This window comes from Narcine bancroftii, chromosome 1 (assembly GCF_036971445.1).
Source record: "Narcine bancroftii isolate sNarBan1 chromosome 1, sNarBan1.hap1, whole genome shotgun sequence".
NCBI classification, from domain to species: Eukaryota; Metazoa; Chordata; class Chondrichthyes; order Torpediniformes; family Narcinidae; genus Narcine; species Narcine bancroftii.
The window spans coordinates 444,319,874-444,339,911 of NC_091469.1; the positions used below are offsets into that span (position 1 = coordinate 444,319,874).

A 20,038-nucleotide genomic window follows, 5' to 3' on the forward strand; every position below is an offset into this window, starting at 1 on the left:
CCATAATCCCTGATCAAGAGAGGTTATCCAGGTAAAATGTTGTCCCTACTTGACGTGCCCAGTAGGAATTCTGTATCTTTCAGTGAAGTCATCACTCCTTCTTAAAATTCCAAGCACAATTGCCTCACCTACCATGTTTTATATTAATCTGTCTATATTGTTGAAAGTAATTAGGAGGGCCAATTGTAATTCAACCTTTATATCAAGTGATTTTTATTTCAGGAGAAAGCAAGTTTTAATTTCATTCTATTGTGTCATGGTGAGATCAGATCTGGAATATTTTGCCCAGATTTTATTTCTGTACCTAAAAGAAGGTATTAGTCATGGCAGTAGTGAATGTTGTGTATGTACTTACACAATTAAGACTCAGTCATGATGCTTTCTCATCCTTTACTTCTATTAGACTAACATGGCTACTGAAACGCATAAGTAACATCATGACATGGGCATCATTATGTCCAGCAGAGGGTGGGCTTTTTACCCAACATTCTTCTCTTTTTTTTCCCCACCCCCCTGTGCAGTAAATGCTGACTGGACCTCTTCAAACTAATAAGATTACATCAGGCCCAAGACTACAAGTGAGAATTATAATTATAAAAGGAAAAGTATTTAATAATAATCAAGGCACATAGTCTTTCAAGCACTCAAGTGGTCTTCCTTCTCTTTTGGACTGCCTCGGCGTGGTTTTCGGTGCCGGTTCTTGCTCAGGACCCGTAGATAGTCCAGTTGGCGGCAACTGCCTGCCTTCACTGCCCTCCTGGCTGCGCGTCTCAGTTACTGGACTCCTCAGCTCCGTGATCGTCTTGGCCTGAAGGGTGGAATGGTCGGGGCAAGCCAAGGCAGGTCTGGTTCCACCTCCTCCAGTTCATGGACCTTAGAGTAAGTCAATGCTTATAATTGGTCATTGTGTCACTTCCACAATCTGTCCCCCACTAGAACAGAGTATGAACAGGGGCTCAATTTTTGTAAAATTACTTCTACCACCCATGGGTCTTTATATTGTCTATAATCTTGTACCAGAACTCTCTTGCCCACTTCCAATATTCTAGGTGAGGTTTGTGGTGATGGTGTCATTTGCAATTGGAGACCCAGATCTGGATGAACTGTGGACAGCCTAGTCTGCAGGTTGCGGTCAAACATTAGTTCTGCTGGGATGCGTTTTGTGATAGAATGCAGTGTGTTTCTGTATCCCAATAGGAAATCTGTGATTTTTGTGTTCTAAGTTTCATGGTTTTATTTGCTTTTTTTGAGTGTTTGTACAAAACGTTCTGCCTCCTCATTAGTACTTGGGTAATAGGGTGCGGACAAAATATGTCTGATATTGTTGTCATGCATAAATTTTTTTAAATGTTCTGATGCAAATTGAGGCCCATTGTTCGTAACTAATTCATGAGGCAATCCACAAGTGGCAAAGATAGCTCGTAGACAGTTAATCATGGAATCTGCTTTGGTATTTTTCAGCTGTGAAACTATCGGCCGTTTGGAATTTGCATTCACAACTATTAGGAAAGTCTCACCCATGAATAGTCCAGCAAAGTCTACATGAATCCGATGCCAGGATTTGGGTGGACATTTCCATAGGTTAGCTTCAGCTTGCGGTATTTTTGGCTACATTGTCTGATATACTTTGCATTCTCTTACTGTTGTTGCATTGTCTCTTGTCTATGGAGGGCCACCAGATGTGCATCTGGGCTAGTGCCTTCATTTGTATCATTCCCAGATGGTTGTGGTGCAGTTCTGATAACAAGGTAGTGTGCCACTTAGCTGGAATAATTGTAGGGGTACCCCATAGTAAACATTCTTCTTCAACTGATGGTTCATGACGGCGTTTTAGATCTTCTGAGATGACTTTAGAATAGGGCCACCCATTAAGGGTGAGGTATAGAATCTTGCTTAATGTTCCCTCTTTTTGGGTTTCCTTTCTGATCGTCTGGGCTGTAATGGCCACTTGTTGAAATTGTTCTTGGTTGATGGCTGCTACTTCTGCTGACCATTTAATAATTTCTTCTTGTTGTTCTGTCTCAGGTAGTGGCATACGTGATAAGGCATCTGCATGGCTATTGAGTGTTCCTGGTTTATGTTTTATATCAGAATTATACATCTTTGAATTCTGGCTGCAGCTAATACTGGTATACCTTTGTGTGGCCCCAGGATTAAACTAAGAGGTTTGTCTGTGATCAGGGTGAATTTTTTTCCATAAAGCTATTGGTGGAATTTTTTTCTAGTTGGGAGTAATTGGGTTTACTTGTGGTTAATGTTCGCGAAGCATACACTACTAGTTGCTCACCTTTTTCTGTGATTTTGTGATTTTGGGTCCCACTGGTGAAGCATCCATGGCTAGTGTAACTACTAGGGTTGTAGTGGATCAGCACTTTGTAGTATTTCCTTTAGTTGATCAACTGTTTTTAGTTTCTGTGTTCCAATACCATGTTTGATCTTTCTTGAGTAATTGGCTTAGCGGGCTGCATATTAGGGATATGTTTTCGGTAGCGATGAACGAGTCCAAGGAAGGACTGTAATTCCGATTTGTTGGTTGGGTATGGGGCCTTGCGAACAGCTTCTGTTCCTGCTGGATTCATTCGCTATCCCCCATTGTCGATTTTAAACCCAAGATATGTTACTGAGGGGCGCATGAAGACACATTTGTCCTTTTTAATCGTATATTAGTCTGTTGTAGTCTAGTTAAAATCTTTTCAAGGTTTTGTAAGTGTTCATTGTTGTTTCGGCCTGTGATGATGAGATTATCTAGGTAACACCCAACTGAGAGTCCATGTAGTAATTTGTCCATTGTTGCTTGAAAAATCACAGGAGCTGCTGAAACTCCGTAAGGCCCGTGTGTAGGTGAATAGTCCCAGATGGGGACTGATTGTCACATAGTCCATCTGTTGATAAGCTTGTGATAAATCAAGTTTTGTGAATTTTTGCCCTCAATTTAGTGCTTGGAACAATTCTTCTGCCTCGGGCATGGGACGTTTGGGTATTTTGAGTGATGGATTGATGGTGACTTTGTAATCGCCGCAAATGCAAATCTCACAGTTTGCTTTTTGTACGGGTATGATGGGCGCTGCCCAATCGCTGTATTGTATTGGTTCTAATATGCCTTCGTGTTTTTAGTCTGTTTAATTCAGCCTCAATTTTCCCTTTCATAGCAAATGGGACTGTTCTGTCTTTGAAGAATTTTGGTTCTGCATTATCTTTTAATTGCAGTTTGGTTTGAACACCTTTGATTTTCCCCAATTCTTGTTGGAAAACCACTGTGTGGTTGTTGAGGATTTGGTTGAGTTCTGGCTGGGAGGTGTCCGTGTGGTTTACGTTTAGTATTGAACCTATTTCCAGCCAGTCTAGGGAATGTGTTGCAGTCAGTTTCTTCCAAAAAGTGCTCGTCCCTGGGTATCTACGATGTAGAGAGTGTTTTTGGTTGCTGTTGTTTGAATTGTATTTGGACAGTACATTTTCCAAACACTTTGATTCTGTCTCCTGTAACAGATCTTAGAGTATTTCAATTGTTTTTACCGGGAAGTGTGGTAGCAAGTTTTCCTTTACATGTAACAGCATGAGGGACAACTCTGCCCCTGTGTCTTACTCCTTCAGGGATGTCTGTTTATTTTTAGATCTATAGAGATTGTTGTGTTTCCTCATTTTATTCCTTGTATATGTAATATCTCAGGAGCTGAAATTTCAGGAGCTTGAAGGTCAGCAGTTGGTCTGTTCTTATCATCGTTGTTAGGTTGCCTCTCTCACTCTCTCATTCACTCACTCTCTGCAATTGTTTTGACGTTAGCTGCCTGCTTGTTTACAGGCCACTTGCGCTTTAGAAGCAGACATTTAGCTTTGATACGTCTTCTGTTTTGCAATGGTTGCATTTAGAATTTTTGAATAAACAGTTTTCTGGTTGGTGGTTGTATTTCCCACAACGGAAGCATTGTTGGCAGGGAGACCTCTCGATCAGTAGGTCTGGTCGACCCATATTCAAGATTTTATCTGCTATTTCAGAGCTACAGGCATTTTTGTATGCAATTTGTAACCTAACTTCTTGATCCATTACTAATAATTTTTGCCTTGGTGATTTGCCAGCCCCATCATTAATCTGTCTTGCAGTGCCTGATTTAGAAATTGTTTGAAATGACAGTGCTCCTCCAGTTTGCGCAATGATGCCAGGTATTCACTTACTGTTTCTCTTGGTCCTTGTCTTCTTTCATAGAATCGTTGCCTTTCTGCCATAACTGGTGGTTTGGGGCTTAAATGGTTCCTTAAAGGTGTGCATAATTCATTTAATGTCTTCATCCCTGGATCCTCTGGGGCCAGCAAGGTCTTAAGGAGGTTGAATGTTTTGCTGTCCATTATGTTGAGGACGAGGGCACCTTTGCGGTTTACTGGATTTTCCACAATATTGTGGACTACGCAGTAGTTGTTAAGCCATTCTACGTAGTTATCCCAACTCTCTTCTACTTCGTTGAATTCCCCAAACTTTCCCTCCATCATCTTGGCACATTGCCTTTATCTTTTGACAGGAATTTGTTGGGGTTGTTAGGTAGTTGTTTTCTACCTTTTTTCTGTTGTTTTTCTTCTCACGGTTGGTGCATGGAACATGTGCAAGTTTTGTTTCATTCCTTGTCCCCACTGTTGTGTATGCACTCACACAATTAGACTCTGAGACGAGATGCTTTCTCATCCTTTACTTTTATTAAACTAACATAGCTACTGAAACACAGGGTTATATATGTGGAAGGGTGAGATCATGATGTGGGCATCATGATGTGTAGCAGAGGGTGGGCTTATACCCAACAGAAGATTCATTGGATTGGTTCCAACAGTAGTGGCTCTGTATTCTGAGAGATTGAGTAGTCTAGGATTGTATTCTCTAGAGTTTATAAGAGTGATACTTATGAAATTGTTAAACAGCTAAACAGACTAGGTGCAGTGAGAATGTTTCATCTCAAGAGTTGAGTGCCAAGGAAAGCAGTTTGAGAATCAAAAGTAGAATGTTTTTACATTCAGAGGATGGTGAACCTCTAATTTTCAACCCAGGAAGATAGTGGAGTCTTAGTTGTGTTCTTTTGAAGTAGATAGACATAACTCAGCTGTGCTGATATTGCTGTTTCCAACAGAGGAAGAAGATTAGCTATGATCTTCATGAGTAGGGAAGTAGGCTCAAAATTCAGATGTCCTATATGTTGTGTTCTTGTTGGGAAAACTTTAAAAGGCAACAAAGGACAACTAAACGGGAAATAAGGAAAGGAAAGAAGGATTATGAAGATAAATTAGCACAAAATATAAACACAGATAGCAAAAAAATTTATAAATATATAAAACTGAAGAGGGTGGCTAGAGTCAACATGGAAGATGAGAAAGGGAAATTGATATTGAGTAATGAGGAAATGGCCATGGCATTGAACAAATATTTTGTCAGTCTTCATGGTGGAAGACATCCAGCATGCCAAAGAGTGGTGATAGGGATGCAAAGTGAGGTGAGGATCTCGATAAAAATAATTGTTACAGAAGAGTTAGGGATGAGCAAACTAATTGGACTGAAAGCTGACAAATCCCTTGGACCTGATGGGATTGAAATAGTAGGAGTTGTAGTCAATGCATTGGTAGTCATTTACCAAAATTCTCTGGATTCTGGGCTGGTCCCGGCAGTTTGGGAGAGGACAAATGTCACGCTACTTTTTTAAAAAAGGGATGTAGGCAGAAGATGGGTAACTATCAGCCAGTTAACTTAATGTCTGTAGTCAGGAAAATAATTGAAGTTGTCATTAAGGATGAAATAACAAGACATTTAGAACGTAGGGGTTCCATCAGGCAGATGCAGCATGAATTCAGAAAGGACGGGTCTTGTTTGACAAACTTGCTGGAGTTATTTGAGGATAGAATGGGTGCAGTAGATAGAGGGAAACAAGTTAATGTATATTTGGATTTCCAGAAGGAGTTTGATAAGGTGCTGCACAAGAGACATCAATAAGATACAGATGAATGGAGTCGAGGGAAGTATATTGGCATGGATTAAGGATTGGTTAACTAACAGAAGGTAGAGAGTCAGGATAAATGGGTGTTTTTCTGATTGATGGTGGTAAGTGGTGTTACGCAGGGGCTTGTGTAGGGCCCACAGTTGTTCAGTTACATTAATGATTTGGAAGCAGGGACAAAGTGTAGTGTAGCCAAGTTTGCAGATGATACTAAATTAACTGGAAAAGCAAATTGTACAGAGGATCTGATGAGGCTGCAGAAGGATATAGTTAAGTTAGATGAGTGGGCAAAGATCTGGCAGATGCAGTACAATGTTAGTAAATGTGATGTCATCCACTTTGGAAAAATAGAAGAGCAGATTATTATTTAAATGGTAAAAAAAAACTACAGAATGCTGTAGTGCAGAAGGATTTGGCAGTGCTTGTGCATGAATTGCAAAAAGTTGGGTTGCAAGTACAACAGGTTACTAAGAAGGCAAATGGAATGTTGGCCTTCATCACTCGAGGAATTGAATTCAAGAGCAGGGAAATCGTGCTGCAACTGTACAAGGTACTGGTGAGGCTGCATCTGGAGTACTGTGTACAGTTCTGGTCTCCATACTTGAGGAAGGATGTACTGGCCTTGGAGGCAGTCCAGAGGAGGTTCTCCTGGTTGATCCCAGAGGTGAGGGGGTTGACCTAAGAGGAGAGAATAAATAGTCTGGGATTATACTCACTCAAATTCAGAAGAATAAGGAGATCTTATAGAAACATAAAATTTTGAAAGGGGTAGATAAGATAGAGGCAGAAAAATTGTTTTCACTGGTCGGTGAGGCCAGAACTAGGGGACACAATGTCAAGATTCAGGTGAGTAGATTTAAGATGGAGATGAGGAAAAACCTTTTTTCAGAGAGTAGTGAATCTATGGTATTCTCTGCGCGGGGAAGCAGTTGAGGCTAGTTCATTAAACATATTTAAGGTTCAATTAGATAGATTTTTACATAAAAATGGAATTAAAGGATATGGGGAAAAGGCAGTTAGGTGGCATTGAGACAATGATCTTATTGAATGGCGGAGCAGACTCAATGGGTCAGGTGGCCTACTCCTGCTCCAATTTCTTATGTTCTTATATATTTAACTTCGTACCGCTCAGTGGCATGTATCTTCATATTTTGCCACAAAGAGCATTTATAAAGTTGATTTATGGTTTTAAGTTGATGATATTAAGATGAAAAGAGTTAGCAGGTGAAATGAACATAATAACAAGGAAATTCTTTGGAACTGCAAACGTAGCCATTTGAGATTTTAATCCACTTTAGCCTACATTTGGTTTCAACAGTATTTTTTTTTTTAATCTGTATTTCTTATAGGTTTGAATCAATTGAGCTTTGTTCGATTTAGCATTCATTTTATCTGTCCATATTCTGAAGGTTTTAACTGTATTTTTGAACACATTTGTTCAGATTGATGTTTAAAAATTAATGGTGGCATCTGTAAAATCAGACTCAGACATTAATCAGTTAGTTATGTTTTATTTCTGCATTTTGTTTCAAATGCATGAATATACAGTGAAATGGTAATTGGAGGGAGGAAATTATAACATTCCCATGGATGATTGGTTTGTGATGCTGCCAAAGTATCTATGATATACAGTTCTCCTTGATTATTTAGTGTAAAGAATAGAATGCCTTCTCCCCATAAGTTCACACTGCCATAATAAATTTCACCTGGTATTTTTGAATTATCAAATTTCACTTAAACAATCTCTAAGAGTGCACCACCCATTTCATGAATCAAGGAATGGCTGTTTTGCCACAAAGGACTCCTATGCTATGACCAGTAGGAGGTGGAGTTCATGCTTCTGCTGGTGGATTAAATCTGAATTTGTCTTTGGCCCCTGTTCTAGAATTTATTTCATCGGACCAACAGTAGGGCAAACTGGAATCTATTGGGAGCGCTGGTAATGTGACATTTAGTAATAACATTAAATAGAGTGGAAAATTAGGACTTTTTAAATTGTTTAAAATTGAATTGTTAGTGTTCAGAAAGATCCAAGTGTCCTTGTGAGCATCCCTGAAAATGAACATGCCAATATAAAAAAATAGGTAGCCAAGCAGATGTTGAATGCAAGTGCAATTGCAATTTTGGGTCAAGTCCATTAAAGTCTGAAGATAGGACAGTGGGTCAGATCTTCAGACTGGAGATTGTGACTGAAATGTAGGGGTTGAAACAAAAGCCCCTTTCATACTTGCATCCCACTAAATTGGCTGTTCAGTGTCCTGGGATAGGAATGGGTATTTGGCTTTTCACATTTGACCACTCCTAACTGGGACACTGAACGCTTTCACACTTTTAAGGAGCCATCCCCGGGGTTAGGACTGTTCTACTTTCTACCAGTGACATCATGATGCATCGAGTAATGGTGGACTTGCCCTAAATCCTGATCAATGTATTATGATCTTGTATTTGAACAAAATTAATCATGCCTATTTATAACATAATTGAGCTTTAGGTACAGCACAGTATGAGCCCTTCAGCCCCTGTTGTTATTGTTGTGCTGACCAATATAAACCTTTAAGGGACTGTGGAAAGTGCTGGCAATGGACAATTTTTGAACAGGGCAGAAAAGTTGGTAGTGCTCAATTTATGTAGTGTGGGGAAAGTTTGTAGCGCTATAGCGTGTAATTTATATAGCATTATCGTGTATGATTTAAACTGCGTGGGAATATTGGTAGCACGATCACATACAATTTATAAGTACCACGGGGGGTGGGCGGGGGGGAGAGCGATGCCAGATCTGCCCTCCCAGAATTCGATGCGGCAGAGGAAGGTATATGCCCAGCTGGATAATGGAGCATTCATAGAGGGGTTTCTCTGCCGCACGGTATTCTGGGAAGTCAGATCCGCCATTGCTTTTTTTCCCCAGTCTTTATAAATTGTGTGCTATAGCACTACCAATTTTCCCAAGCTGTTTAAAAATTGTCCGCTATTGCTATCTATTTTCCCTCTTTCTCCCCCACTGCGACTTTCCCATAGCAAAGTTTATATTTTCATTTTATTCTTCCTTCATGTTCCTGTGCTCACATAAAAGCTTGGGCCATTTCAAACCCACAATGCAATTACCCATTTCACACTTGCCTAATTGCATCTTCAGTTTATGCAGATGCCAGGGATTGTACCTGGGGTCGAGGCCATCATTCCCCAGCAAGACATGATGTTGTCTGACCTCAGTGTTGAGCTGATTTTGCTTTCACACTAGGCACTTCAAAGGCCGATTGACTCTTAATTCCTGGGATCACTTGCAAGTGTGAAAGGGGCTAAAGGTTCATAAGATTGATACCTGTCGCTGATGGTTTCTCACAACTAGTTAAGCAGATTCTGCCTATTCTCTCATTCAGAAGAATATGGGGTAATCAAATTGAAACCAAAAAATTTTGTGGAGTTCAACGGGGAAGTTGCAGTCCCTGTAGCCCCTGGTTCTCTTGACTGGAGTCTGGAAACTGGAACTGCAGTCTTTGCTGGTCAAGAATTGGCTGATGATGAGAAAAAAGAAATCTACCTGAAATAATTGGTTTTTTTTGTGTAGATGTATTAAATGAGCATTGAGTGGGGGAAATGCATAGCATATTAAAGAATTTGTTTTAAGCTTGATATTTAACTGAGTTATTTGTAACTTGTTCTAGCATTTGTGTCCAAGTGGTAAGAATAGGAATGTTGGCATTTTATTTTTGATCATTGTATGACCTATGCACGTTCCATTGTTTAATTGATCCTTTGCAGTTGTGACCAGTGGCTTCAAAATGTATGTAATTGAACAAACTTGACAAAAAGAATCTTAAATAAACAGTATCAAGCAAAGGAACAAATCTTTTCACACCTTAAAATAATTTGTTCTTACCATTCTATTCAGTAGTTGAAGCTTCACTTTTTAAAAGAGCACCAGGGTACTAAGTAACCTTGAATATTTTTTTTAAAGATTGTATCAAAATGAAATCATACTGTGTATAAAATTGCTCCAATAGATGTCTAATAGTTATTAGGCTTATAATTCTATGATCAAATTTCAGTTTAAATCATGAATGATTGAAATTAGAACATTTATTTTGCGCTCATTATTGACTTGGAGATGAACTGTGGTAGAATATTACTTCAATCAAGTTGTCATCTATATTTGTTATTAATACCATGCATTGCAAGGTAAAGATGAAATAATGTTTCCCCAGGACCATGGAACAGATTCACACAAGTTAAAATATTAAAACATATACAATAAAAGTCCACAGTACACTATCCACATATGTTCTGGGAATTCAGGAGCCTGATGGCTTGGTGGGGGTGGGGTGGGGGGGGGGGGTGCGGGGGAGAACTTGTCCAATCTGGACACAAAGGCCCAAATGCTATAGTACCTTCTACCAGATGGCAGAAGGGAGAAAAGTTTTCATGAGGGGTGTGTGAAGTCCTTCAAATATTTGTTTTAATGTCTGTCATGGTAGGAATTTATATATGATTAATGATCCAGTTAGTGTATAATTAAACAAAGGAACATTTTTGTTTCAAAGACAAATTCTAACCTCTGCATCATTTTAAAAAAAAATTCAGAAGGTTCTGTGTCCACAACTGAAAATATTACAAATCCCCTCTTAATCTAAAAGTGTACATCCCCTGCATCCTCTTTTCTGTAATCAAACCATTTATCCATATTAATCTTCTGTTCTGTGCTTCCATCTTGTCATTTGCATGGGACTTGATCATATGCTTTCTGAATATCCATGTTGTACTATTCACTATATATCGTTCCGTTACTGGATTAGAAAATCTAGTTAATTTAGTCAAGCAGTATCTGCTTTTGGTTCTCCTTGACTTGGCCTTTTCTCAATTAGTAAATTTTTCCCCTGGAAGTAATACTGAGCTGACTAATCTGGACTTTTCCCATTAAAATATTCCTCTCTTCTTGAATCTAGATACAGTATGAGCATTCTTCAATCACTGCAGCTCCTTTATCCAAGAGGCATTGAAATTGTAATCAGTGTCTCTGCTTTTGTTTACTTTATTTGGCAAACTGGGATAAAATTATTTGCAGAACAGGTAGTTTTAGGAATGTTACTATTTATAGTATTTGTTGTTTTGGCCATAATGTCCAGATCTTAAAATGTAACTCTCAAGGTGCTTGTCCTTCGTGAAGGTAGATCCAAAGTATTCAATTCTATTTTATCTACTATAGCCCCTTTTCCACTGACACATTGTCCCAGGAATTAACAGGGAATTAACTGGGACAGGGTCCAGTGGAAAAAGAAAACAGTCAGTGTGTTGGTGTCAAATGACATTTCACGCCGGGGATTGACAGCCTTTACCCCTATTCATAACCCTGATATCAGCTGACACCAGCGTGCTGATTAAACCAGTAGAAAAAGGACAGCAAAGTCACCCATTTCCAGTTAAAGGTAGAACATTCCAATCCCCAGGGATGAGTGTGTTCAGTGGAAAAGCAGTCAGTGTCCCAGTTAAAGGTGACCCAGTGGAAACAGCACAAAAGACTTTCTATCCCGGGACACGGCATGGCCAATTAACTGGGATGCCAGTGGAAAAGGGGCTAGTCTCTTGCATTTTATGTTTGAGTGTTCAGTTTAATGATGCCTATTCATCTTGCGGCATCTCTGTCAATAGCAGATCTGGGAATATTTACCTTTTCATTTCCATTCCATAAGGTTGCTTTTTATTAATTGAAACACATTCTAAATTTTTATTGCCTGTCTCCTTTTATAAAATCTTTCCTTATCACATGTTCTTTAAATTTGAATACCTTAAGACATCTAAGTAGAAATAGGCTATCAGCCCTTAGTGTCTGCCCTGCCAATTAATTGAGTTAATTTATTTTCCCATTGAGCCCCACTGCCTGGCTATCTCCCCATAACCTTTGGTGCCCTGGCTAATCAAGAACCTAACGATCATTGCCTTAAATACACCCAGTGAGCTAGCTTCCACAATAACCTGTGACAATAAATTGCAGATTTACTACCTTCTGGCAGAAAAAATTCCCTTGCATCTCTATTCTAAGTGGAAACCCTTCATTCCTGAAGTTGTACCCTCTTGTTCTAGCCTCTCCCACTATGGTAAACAGCCTTTTTGTCAATACCTTTCAACATTCAAAATGCTTCAATGAGATCCCCCTCCCCCATTTTCCTAAATTCCAATGAGTACAGAACAAGAGGTGTCAAATACATACAATAAACCTTTCATTCTCAGATTTATCCTTGTGAACCTCTGCTGTACCCTCTCCGATGTCAACAACTCCTTCCTTGAGTGAAGAGCCCAAAACTGCTCTCATTACTCCAAATGAGGTCTCACCTGTGCCTTGTAAAACCTCAACATCGTATCACATCTCTTTTATTTTGTTCCTCTTGACATGAATGCCATCGTTGCATTCACATTCTTCACCACCGAATCAATGTGCAAGTTGACCTTCAGGCTATTGTAATGATTATAATATTTTGGGGAATTTGTAAGATTTAGAGTAGGTTACTACACACATTTTAAAACGGATCTTATTTGAAAGACTGAAGAATTCACTTTGCAGGATCTCTGGAGAATGTACAAGTAGGTGCTAATGGCTCATAAAATCCTTGACCATTGTCTTGCTGGAGTCAGGCTGTCTATAAGTACCTTTTCTGCAAAGTGCTCACAGTAACATCACTCCTGGGTTTTGTTGAGCAGAAGAAAGAACTCATGTTGTTTGCTGGAGAAGGTAGGGGTTTTGCAAAACACATGAATCACCTGCTTTTTACTGGAGTCTCAGTTGGAGAGAGAGAGAGAGGGAAAGGGAAAGAGAGAGGGTCACAAGCTCTTTGTCAGTGTGTGTGGGACACTGAACAGTGCAATCCAGGAAGAAATGATGAAAAGTTCCAAAGTAGTGGATGGCTGGAAATGCTATCTGACTGATGTTTCTCTTGGAATAAGAGAAATAGAGTGGAGCTTTGTGATGGCCTAGAATAAGAGGTTACCAACTGGAAAACCCTGATGGGACAAGTTTCATCAGCAAGACCTTGAGATGACTAATGGTGGTACCTCAGTTGTGGAAATCCTGGATCAACAAATATTTCTCTCTGCAAATCCTACAAGAACCTTCCTGAGCGTAAACATTTACCTTTTGAGCACCAAAGCCTGGTGAACTTTATACATGTTAAATTCTGTGCACAGTATTAAGAATTGCCCGCATCCAGAGAACTTGGAAGGAGAAGTGAGATTGAATAGTGAACCAAAGAACTTTTCTTGAATTTACACACACGTTGCATATATGTGCGCTTAGAATTAGAAGGGGGTTAATTTGGGTTAGTATAGAGTATAGTTAAGTATGTATAGAGTTAAGTTAAAAGTTTGATTCTATTTTCATGTTTAAAGTTGATTAAAAATATCTTTTGTTTTAAAACCACTTGTCTTGGTGAATGTCTATTGCTGCTGGGTTTTGGGGTCCTTTGGACTCGTAACACTCCTGCACAAAGACTCCCAGGTCCTTTTGTATTTGGGTATTTTCATTTTTCTCCCCATTTAAAAATTACAATAGTTTGCCCAATATTTTTCTAAGTGTATGACTGTACATTTTCCAATATTATATTTCATTTTCTACTTCTCTGCTCATTCTGCTAATCTGTCCAAGTCTTTCTGTAGCCTCCCTGTTTCCTTAACTATCGGCTCTTCAACCTACCTTTGTATCAACTGCAAATTTGACAACAATCCAAAACATAAATATACAACATAAAAAGAAGTGGCTCCATCACTGACCCTGTGGAACACCACTAGCATTTGCAGCCAACCAGAATACGATCCTTGTATTCAGACTCTGATTTCAGCCAAAGCTTTTCCCCACTCTAGGTTGTTTCCTGTTCTACCATGGACACTTAACTAATTAAAGAGCCTCCTGTGTGGCACCTTGTCAAAGGTCTTCTGGAAATCCAAATACACAGCATCCACTGCATCCCCTTTATCTAGCCTGCATTTCACTTCTTCAAAGAATTTCAATAGATTAGTCAAGCAATATTTCCCCTTGAGAAAATCATGCTGGCTTTGGCCCATCTTGTCATGTGCTTCCAAGCTTTCCATTAACCTCATCCTTGACAATAGACCCAAGATCTTCCCAACCACTGACTTCTTGCTCTTGAAAAGGAACAGCTTTTTTTCCACGAATGCCTGGCTTTGCTTTTTATTCTGCAATTTCTCAATTTGCCTGTTGACCCCATTTCTGACATTGTTGTTTTCTGGTCTTTTCCTCAATTGTTCTGAAGTTGTGGTGCATATCTCATAGAAATAAGTGCAGAACTTCCCCTAGATTTAACACTGCTACCTTTAAATTTAGACCATTTCAGTATGTTAGGTTTGAAGCAAAACAGTTGGTTTTGTAAACATGTTCTCTTTTTTTTCCTCTGTCCATTTTGAAGTTGAAGTCCTTGGAACAATGTTTTTTGATAAATTTGGTCTGCGTCATATTGTCTCTGTTTCCAGCCTCCAATAGCCTCCGTTTCTCTCTTTCCTCTTTGAACCCTCAGTTTCTCCAATTCCAATTGCATCTCAACAGATCTATCCTGTGGAAAATTTTCTCAACAAATTTTCCCTCACCTATATAATATTTCACTATAATCCTCTGTATTTGTATTTTCTTCATACAATGCTTGACCAGTCAGTTTTAATGCCTTAGAAATAGCCATCAGTTCCTCTTTTCTCTTGCTCTTTAGGTGATGGTTATGACAAAAATGTATCAACATCATTGCTGCTGTTTTTCCATACACAAGCTTGAAATTAGCTTGGAAAAAAAACAATTAACTAATAAATCACAAAAACTCTAATTTTCAAACTGAACAGACAAGCCCCCATAAAATGTTACGAGCCCAGAGGACCCAAAAACCCAGCAGAAATAGATATTCACCAAGACAAATGGTTAATTAAACAAAAAATACTTTTAATTATCTTTAAACATGAAAACAGAATCAAACTTTAACTTAGCTATCTAAATGAATCCCCTTCTAATTCTAAGCACATGTGTATGTAAGTGCAGGAAAGTTATTTAGTTCACAGTCCAATCTCACTTCTCATTTTTCCAAGTTCCCTGGTTGAAGGCGATTCTTATACTGTGCACAGAATTAAACATTTATAAAGTTCACCAGGCTCTGGTGCTTGAAAGGTAAATGGTTACCGCTCAGGAAGATTCTTGTCAGTTTTCAGAGAGAGATTTATTGTTCCTTTTTAATCATCCACTTCAGTGTCTTGCTGACTAAACTTGCCGCTTCAGGGTTCTCCAGATGATAACCTCTTTCTTCCATGTCACCACAGAGTTCCTTTTTGTTTTTCTTATCCCAAGTGAAACATTAGACAGCCAGTCCTCTCCACTTGCATGAACCACAAGTGCTTTGACCAGGCCATCTTCCAAAATGGGGCTTTCCACAAGCTTGCCAGCTTGTCCTGTTCCAGTCCTAGTTGTTGTGCTTACTGTAACACTGTAGAACTCATCTCTGTGTGTGTGTCTCTCTCTCTCTCTGAGAGAAAGCCTGTTTGACACTCTCTGCTTGCAAAACCACATGACCCTCTTAGAACAACAAGTTCCAACAAAAACTTTCATCTGTTGCCTTTTGTAAACAACAATCCATTGGTGAAGCCTCTTGAGAACTCTTCAAAGCTCTCGCAAAATCTGTGGAGCCGATATGTCTAGCATTAGGCAGAGTTCCAGTATTTTAAATAAGATGTGTTTTAAATTGTTTGATGTAACCTACTTGAACAAACTTTTCCCATTTTATCTCCCAAAAACATATCTATATACTCTCACAAAATGAAAGCATAAATTGTACACTATTTCCAAAGTTTGGAGTTCTATTCTTAGAAAATCTACCCATTTAACAGATCTCTATCTTAATTCAGGCTCCATAACCTCAATCTCAGATCCATCTTTCTCTTTACCATTTTGAGCAGAAATCTAAAACTTTTTTTTGCTTTAATTGGTCTTAATAACTGCAATGCATGCAACCCAGAATGGTTTGTAGTGCATCCCTTTTTGTCAGGACATGTTAAAATGCTAATCACTTCCATCTGCCAATCACATGAAATGATTTTAATTTTAACTACATAATTGGATATTATTCATAACAAACAGAAAATCTCGAGCGCTTAGCAAATTAGGTGATATGAATGAATAAAGAAACTGCCAACATTTTGGGTCAGAAAGGTCACTGACCTGAAATATCAATTGTTTCTCTCCATGGATTCTGTCTCCAGCAAGTGTTTTCAGAATTTTCTATTTTAGTTCAAGCATCTGCAGCTCTAAAAATTGTATAAAGGAAGTGCCAAAGGCTTCAGAGGGAAAGTAAACAATGAAAAGGGAAGGGGTTAGCAAAAGTCAGTGTGTTCCTTTCAGAATAAAACAGGAAAAATTATATATGCAGGAAAGAAAATGTCAAGGAAATTAACCAATTTGCAAATCAGAAGTAATGAATATTTGGAATTCTCTGGCCAAGAGAGTTTCAGATTTGGTTGCTGAGTATATTTATCATCTGAAGTGGAGAAATGTTTGGTTATCTGTGGAATTGAGGGATATCCTCTTGGTACAAGTAAGTGCTGAGGTGACTGGTGGAACAGGCTTGAGGAGCTGAACAACGTGCATTTTCCATTTCTTATGATGCGAGGATTTAAATATGACCTGTTCACAAAAGCAGGGCAGATCAAATGCAGTAAATTGAAGTATGGACCAAAGAGCTGACTGAATTCCAGAGAGAAGGTAGATGTTACCTAACTTGACATCAAGCCAACAATGTGGCATTAAGGAATCCAGGTAAAACCAAACTCAAGGGCATCAACCAGACAATGGTCCAGGAGTGGATACACCCTGCAAAAAGGAAGATCCAATGTATTGCTGCCCAGTTCATTTTCAGTCATCAAAATGGATCAATGATCTTGATTCCAGAGTGGTATTTTAGCTTTGTATTTGTGTTGCTGTGGCACAAACACTTAATGCAAAAGTAATAATGGAGAATTACTGCTCGACTCACTGATCCACTTGCTAAATCTTGGTAATAAATCTGAAATCTTGTCAAAGTTAAATGACTGCCATTGTTTTGTTTGTAAATTATATATGGCAATTATTTTGAACACTAAGTTGCCTGATTACTCTGGAGTTTGTCCAGGCAGAGAGGATGGGGTTTCTTCTTAGTGTGCCAGAAGCTTTTGTCCTCAATGATAAAGGTTCTGGGCTTGGGAGGTGCTGTCTGAGAACCCTCTGCATGTAATTGCAGAACATTTTGAAGATGGAACAAGCTGCAGCTATGTATACTGGCGATGGAGGGAAACAATGTTTAGTCTTGTACATGGGGGTCTCATATGCTAGAGAATTGGAGTGTAGTTCATTGTGCCCTGTCAATGGTCAAAAGGATTGCAGTGCCAGATGCATCACTTAATGCTGTATTAATCCACAGTATTAATGTGTCTGATCAATAGTGAAGTGCAGGATATTGATTGCAGGTGACATGTTGATAGTAATCCTGTTAAATGTCAAAGGTAGACTATTAGTCTTGTTGGAGATGGTCATTCCTGGCACTTGTGTGGCTTGAATGTTACTTGCCTCTTTATCGGTCCACGCCTGAATGTTGTCTTGATCTTGCTGCATGCAGGCATGGACAGCGTCATTTGCTGAGGACCTGCGAGTGGAATTGAACATAGTGGAATCATCAGCGAACACCCCCATTTTTGACCTTGCGGAGTGAAGGTCATTAGTGAAACTGCTGAAGATGATTTGACCTAGGACACTAAGAACCTCCTGCAGTGATGTCCTGGGGTTAGGATGATTGATCAACAACTGCAAGCATCTGCTTTTGTGCAAGGTATGACTCCAAGCATTGGAGTGTTTTGTCCTTGATGCCCTTTAACTTCAGTTTACCAAGATTCCTTGATGCCAAACTCATTCCAATGCGTCTGATTTGATGTAAAACACGAAAGTCTGCACATAGCATGTTTGAAGTAGAAACACAATGCTGGAGAAACTCACCAGGTCAAACGGTATACATTACGTAGCAAAGATAAAGATACATAACCAACGTTTCGGGCTTGAGCTCTTCATCGAAGTATCTTTATTTTGCATCAGATTTGATTTCAGGGTATACTTTATTGCCTCACCTCAGGAATTCAGCTCTTGATCCCTGTCTATTGATTGACAGTAGGTAATAATTGGGCAGAATGGTTTTTTTTCTTTCTATGGAAAGGGCAAGCCTGGGCATATTTTCACTTTGAGACCCTGCCAGTATAATTGTACTGGAACAAATTGATGTATGCGTCTTGAGTGCTTTCATCAAGATGTCATCAGTTTTTGTAGCTTTTGTTTCTTTTGTGCTGGAGATCTCAAGAGGAAGCTGAGATGAATCATTGACTCAGCAATTCTTGCTGCAAAAGTTGTGAGTGCAATTTATGGTATATGCAATCTCAGCCACGTCGTCATTAATGAAAGAAATGTTGGAATTGCCGCCTGCTCCCTGTTAGCTATTTTGTTGTCGGTACTGTTTACAACTAGATGTGGCAGGATTGCAGAACATTGAAGTCCTTTTAATAATGCTTTTTCTTTCCATTTCGTCATTCAACACCATCATCCCTGCAGTACTCAGCAGTAAACTCCAAGACTTCGGCCTCTAGACCCCAGTCACTTTGGTTGGCAAAACATTTCCTCCACAACATCCATCAACACCTGAGCACTACAGGACTGTGTACTTAGTCCTCTGCTGTTCTCACTTTACACGTCTATCTGTGTGGCTCCGTACGACAACAAATTTGCTGATGTTACTACAGTAGTGGCCTGTGTAAAAAGGGACAATGGGTCAGCATACAGGAGGGAGATTGAAAACTTGGCTGAATGATGTACTAATAACAACCTCCCACTTAATAAAGTTAAGAACAGGGTTATTGATTGTGGACCTTAGGAAAGGAAAACCAGAGACCCACTTCCTCCATTGGGGGATCAAAGGTGAAGAGGATCAGCAACTTTAAATTCCTGGGTGTCACTATCCTGGACCCATCATGTTAATCCTAATGTGAAGATGTTACCGTGTGTAAAATTTGGAATTTGCATGGGTTTATTTGTGCAATATGAACAAAGAAAATATTTCTGAGTTCTGCACTGGTAATTTCTGAACTGGCAATGGTAATTACGGTTATTGTTGTTTCTGACTATGTTTGATAAGCTAAAGAAAAATGGTTGTGTTTACATTGTGCACTTCCAGGCCAGGTGCCACTTAGCCTGCAGATAAAGCACTCTCTACTGCACTAATTCACACAACTAAGATTTTTCATCCTTGAAATCTCTTAGTAATGCAAAGAAGACTGGTTCTATGGCCCAGTACCCAGTAGAAAATGGGTTCAAATGTTGACGTTTAAATGATAAAAGCAAGGACCAAAGCAACATCTTTCAAGTTGCATGCAATTCATTCCAATATGATCTTTCTTGGAACATAGAACATTATAGCCCTTCCACCCACGATGCTGTGCTGACCTATGTCAACCTACTCCAAAACAATCTAAATTTTTCCCACCTCACACTTAAAACCTTACTTTTCTTGCATCCCTGTGCCTATCTTAATGTCTTGTGAATGTCCCTATTGTACCAGCCAGCACCACCACCTCCAGCAATATGCTCCAGGCACTCACCTCTGAGTTTTTTTTTAAAAACTAGCCTCTGACATCTCTCCTAAATTTCCTCTGCTCTTCTTAAACAGCTTCTCTTTGGTATTTGTTATTGTTGCCCCAGGAAAAGGTGCTCTCTGTCCACCCTCTCTGTCAGGCTATTACATTTTTAACAAGAAAGACTACAATGTTGGCAACCCACATTCATAATTTTATACAAGTGCAAATTGCTCTGGTATTTGCAAAAGTTGTTCAAGAGGTGGTGCTCACCATTAATCTTGTAGCTGCCAACAGACCAGTTTAAGCTTTTCCCATATAGTACAATGGTGGCTCTCTCTCTCTCCCTCCCCCCCTCTCTCTCTCTCTCCCTCTCCCCCCCCCCCCTCTCCCCCCTCTCCTCCTCCCTCTCCCCCCTCTCCTCCTCCCTCTCCCCCCCTCCTCCTCCCTCTCTCTCC

General features: G+C 39.5%; 1 protein-coding gene across 7 annotated transcripts in view; it reads left to right on the top strand.

Moving 5' to 3' along the window:
• Positions 1–20,038, top strand: part of LOC138751745 (enhancer of polycomb homolog 1-like) — a 224,107-nt gene that overhangs the window by 143,018 nt on the left and 61,051 nt on the right. The window contains exon 1 of one of the 7 annotated variants that reach the window (XM_069914453.1): positions 17,642–17,797. The exons of the other annotated variants lie outside the window; for them this stretch is intronic. Within the exon in view, the coding sequence (XP_069770554.1) occupies positions 17,758–17,797 (40 nt within the window). The 5' untranslated portion in view covers positions 17,642–17,757. Of the gene's footprint in view, positions 1–17,641; positions 17,798–20,038 lie in introns of those variants that run through there. 7 annotated transcript variants of the gene reach the window in all.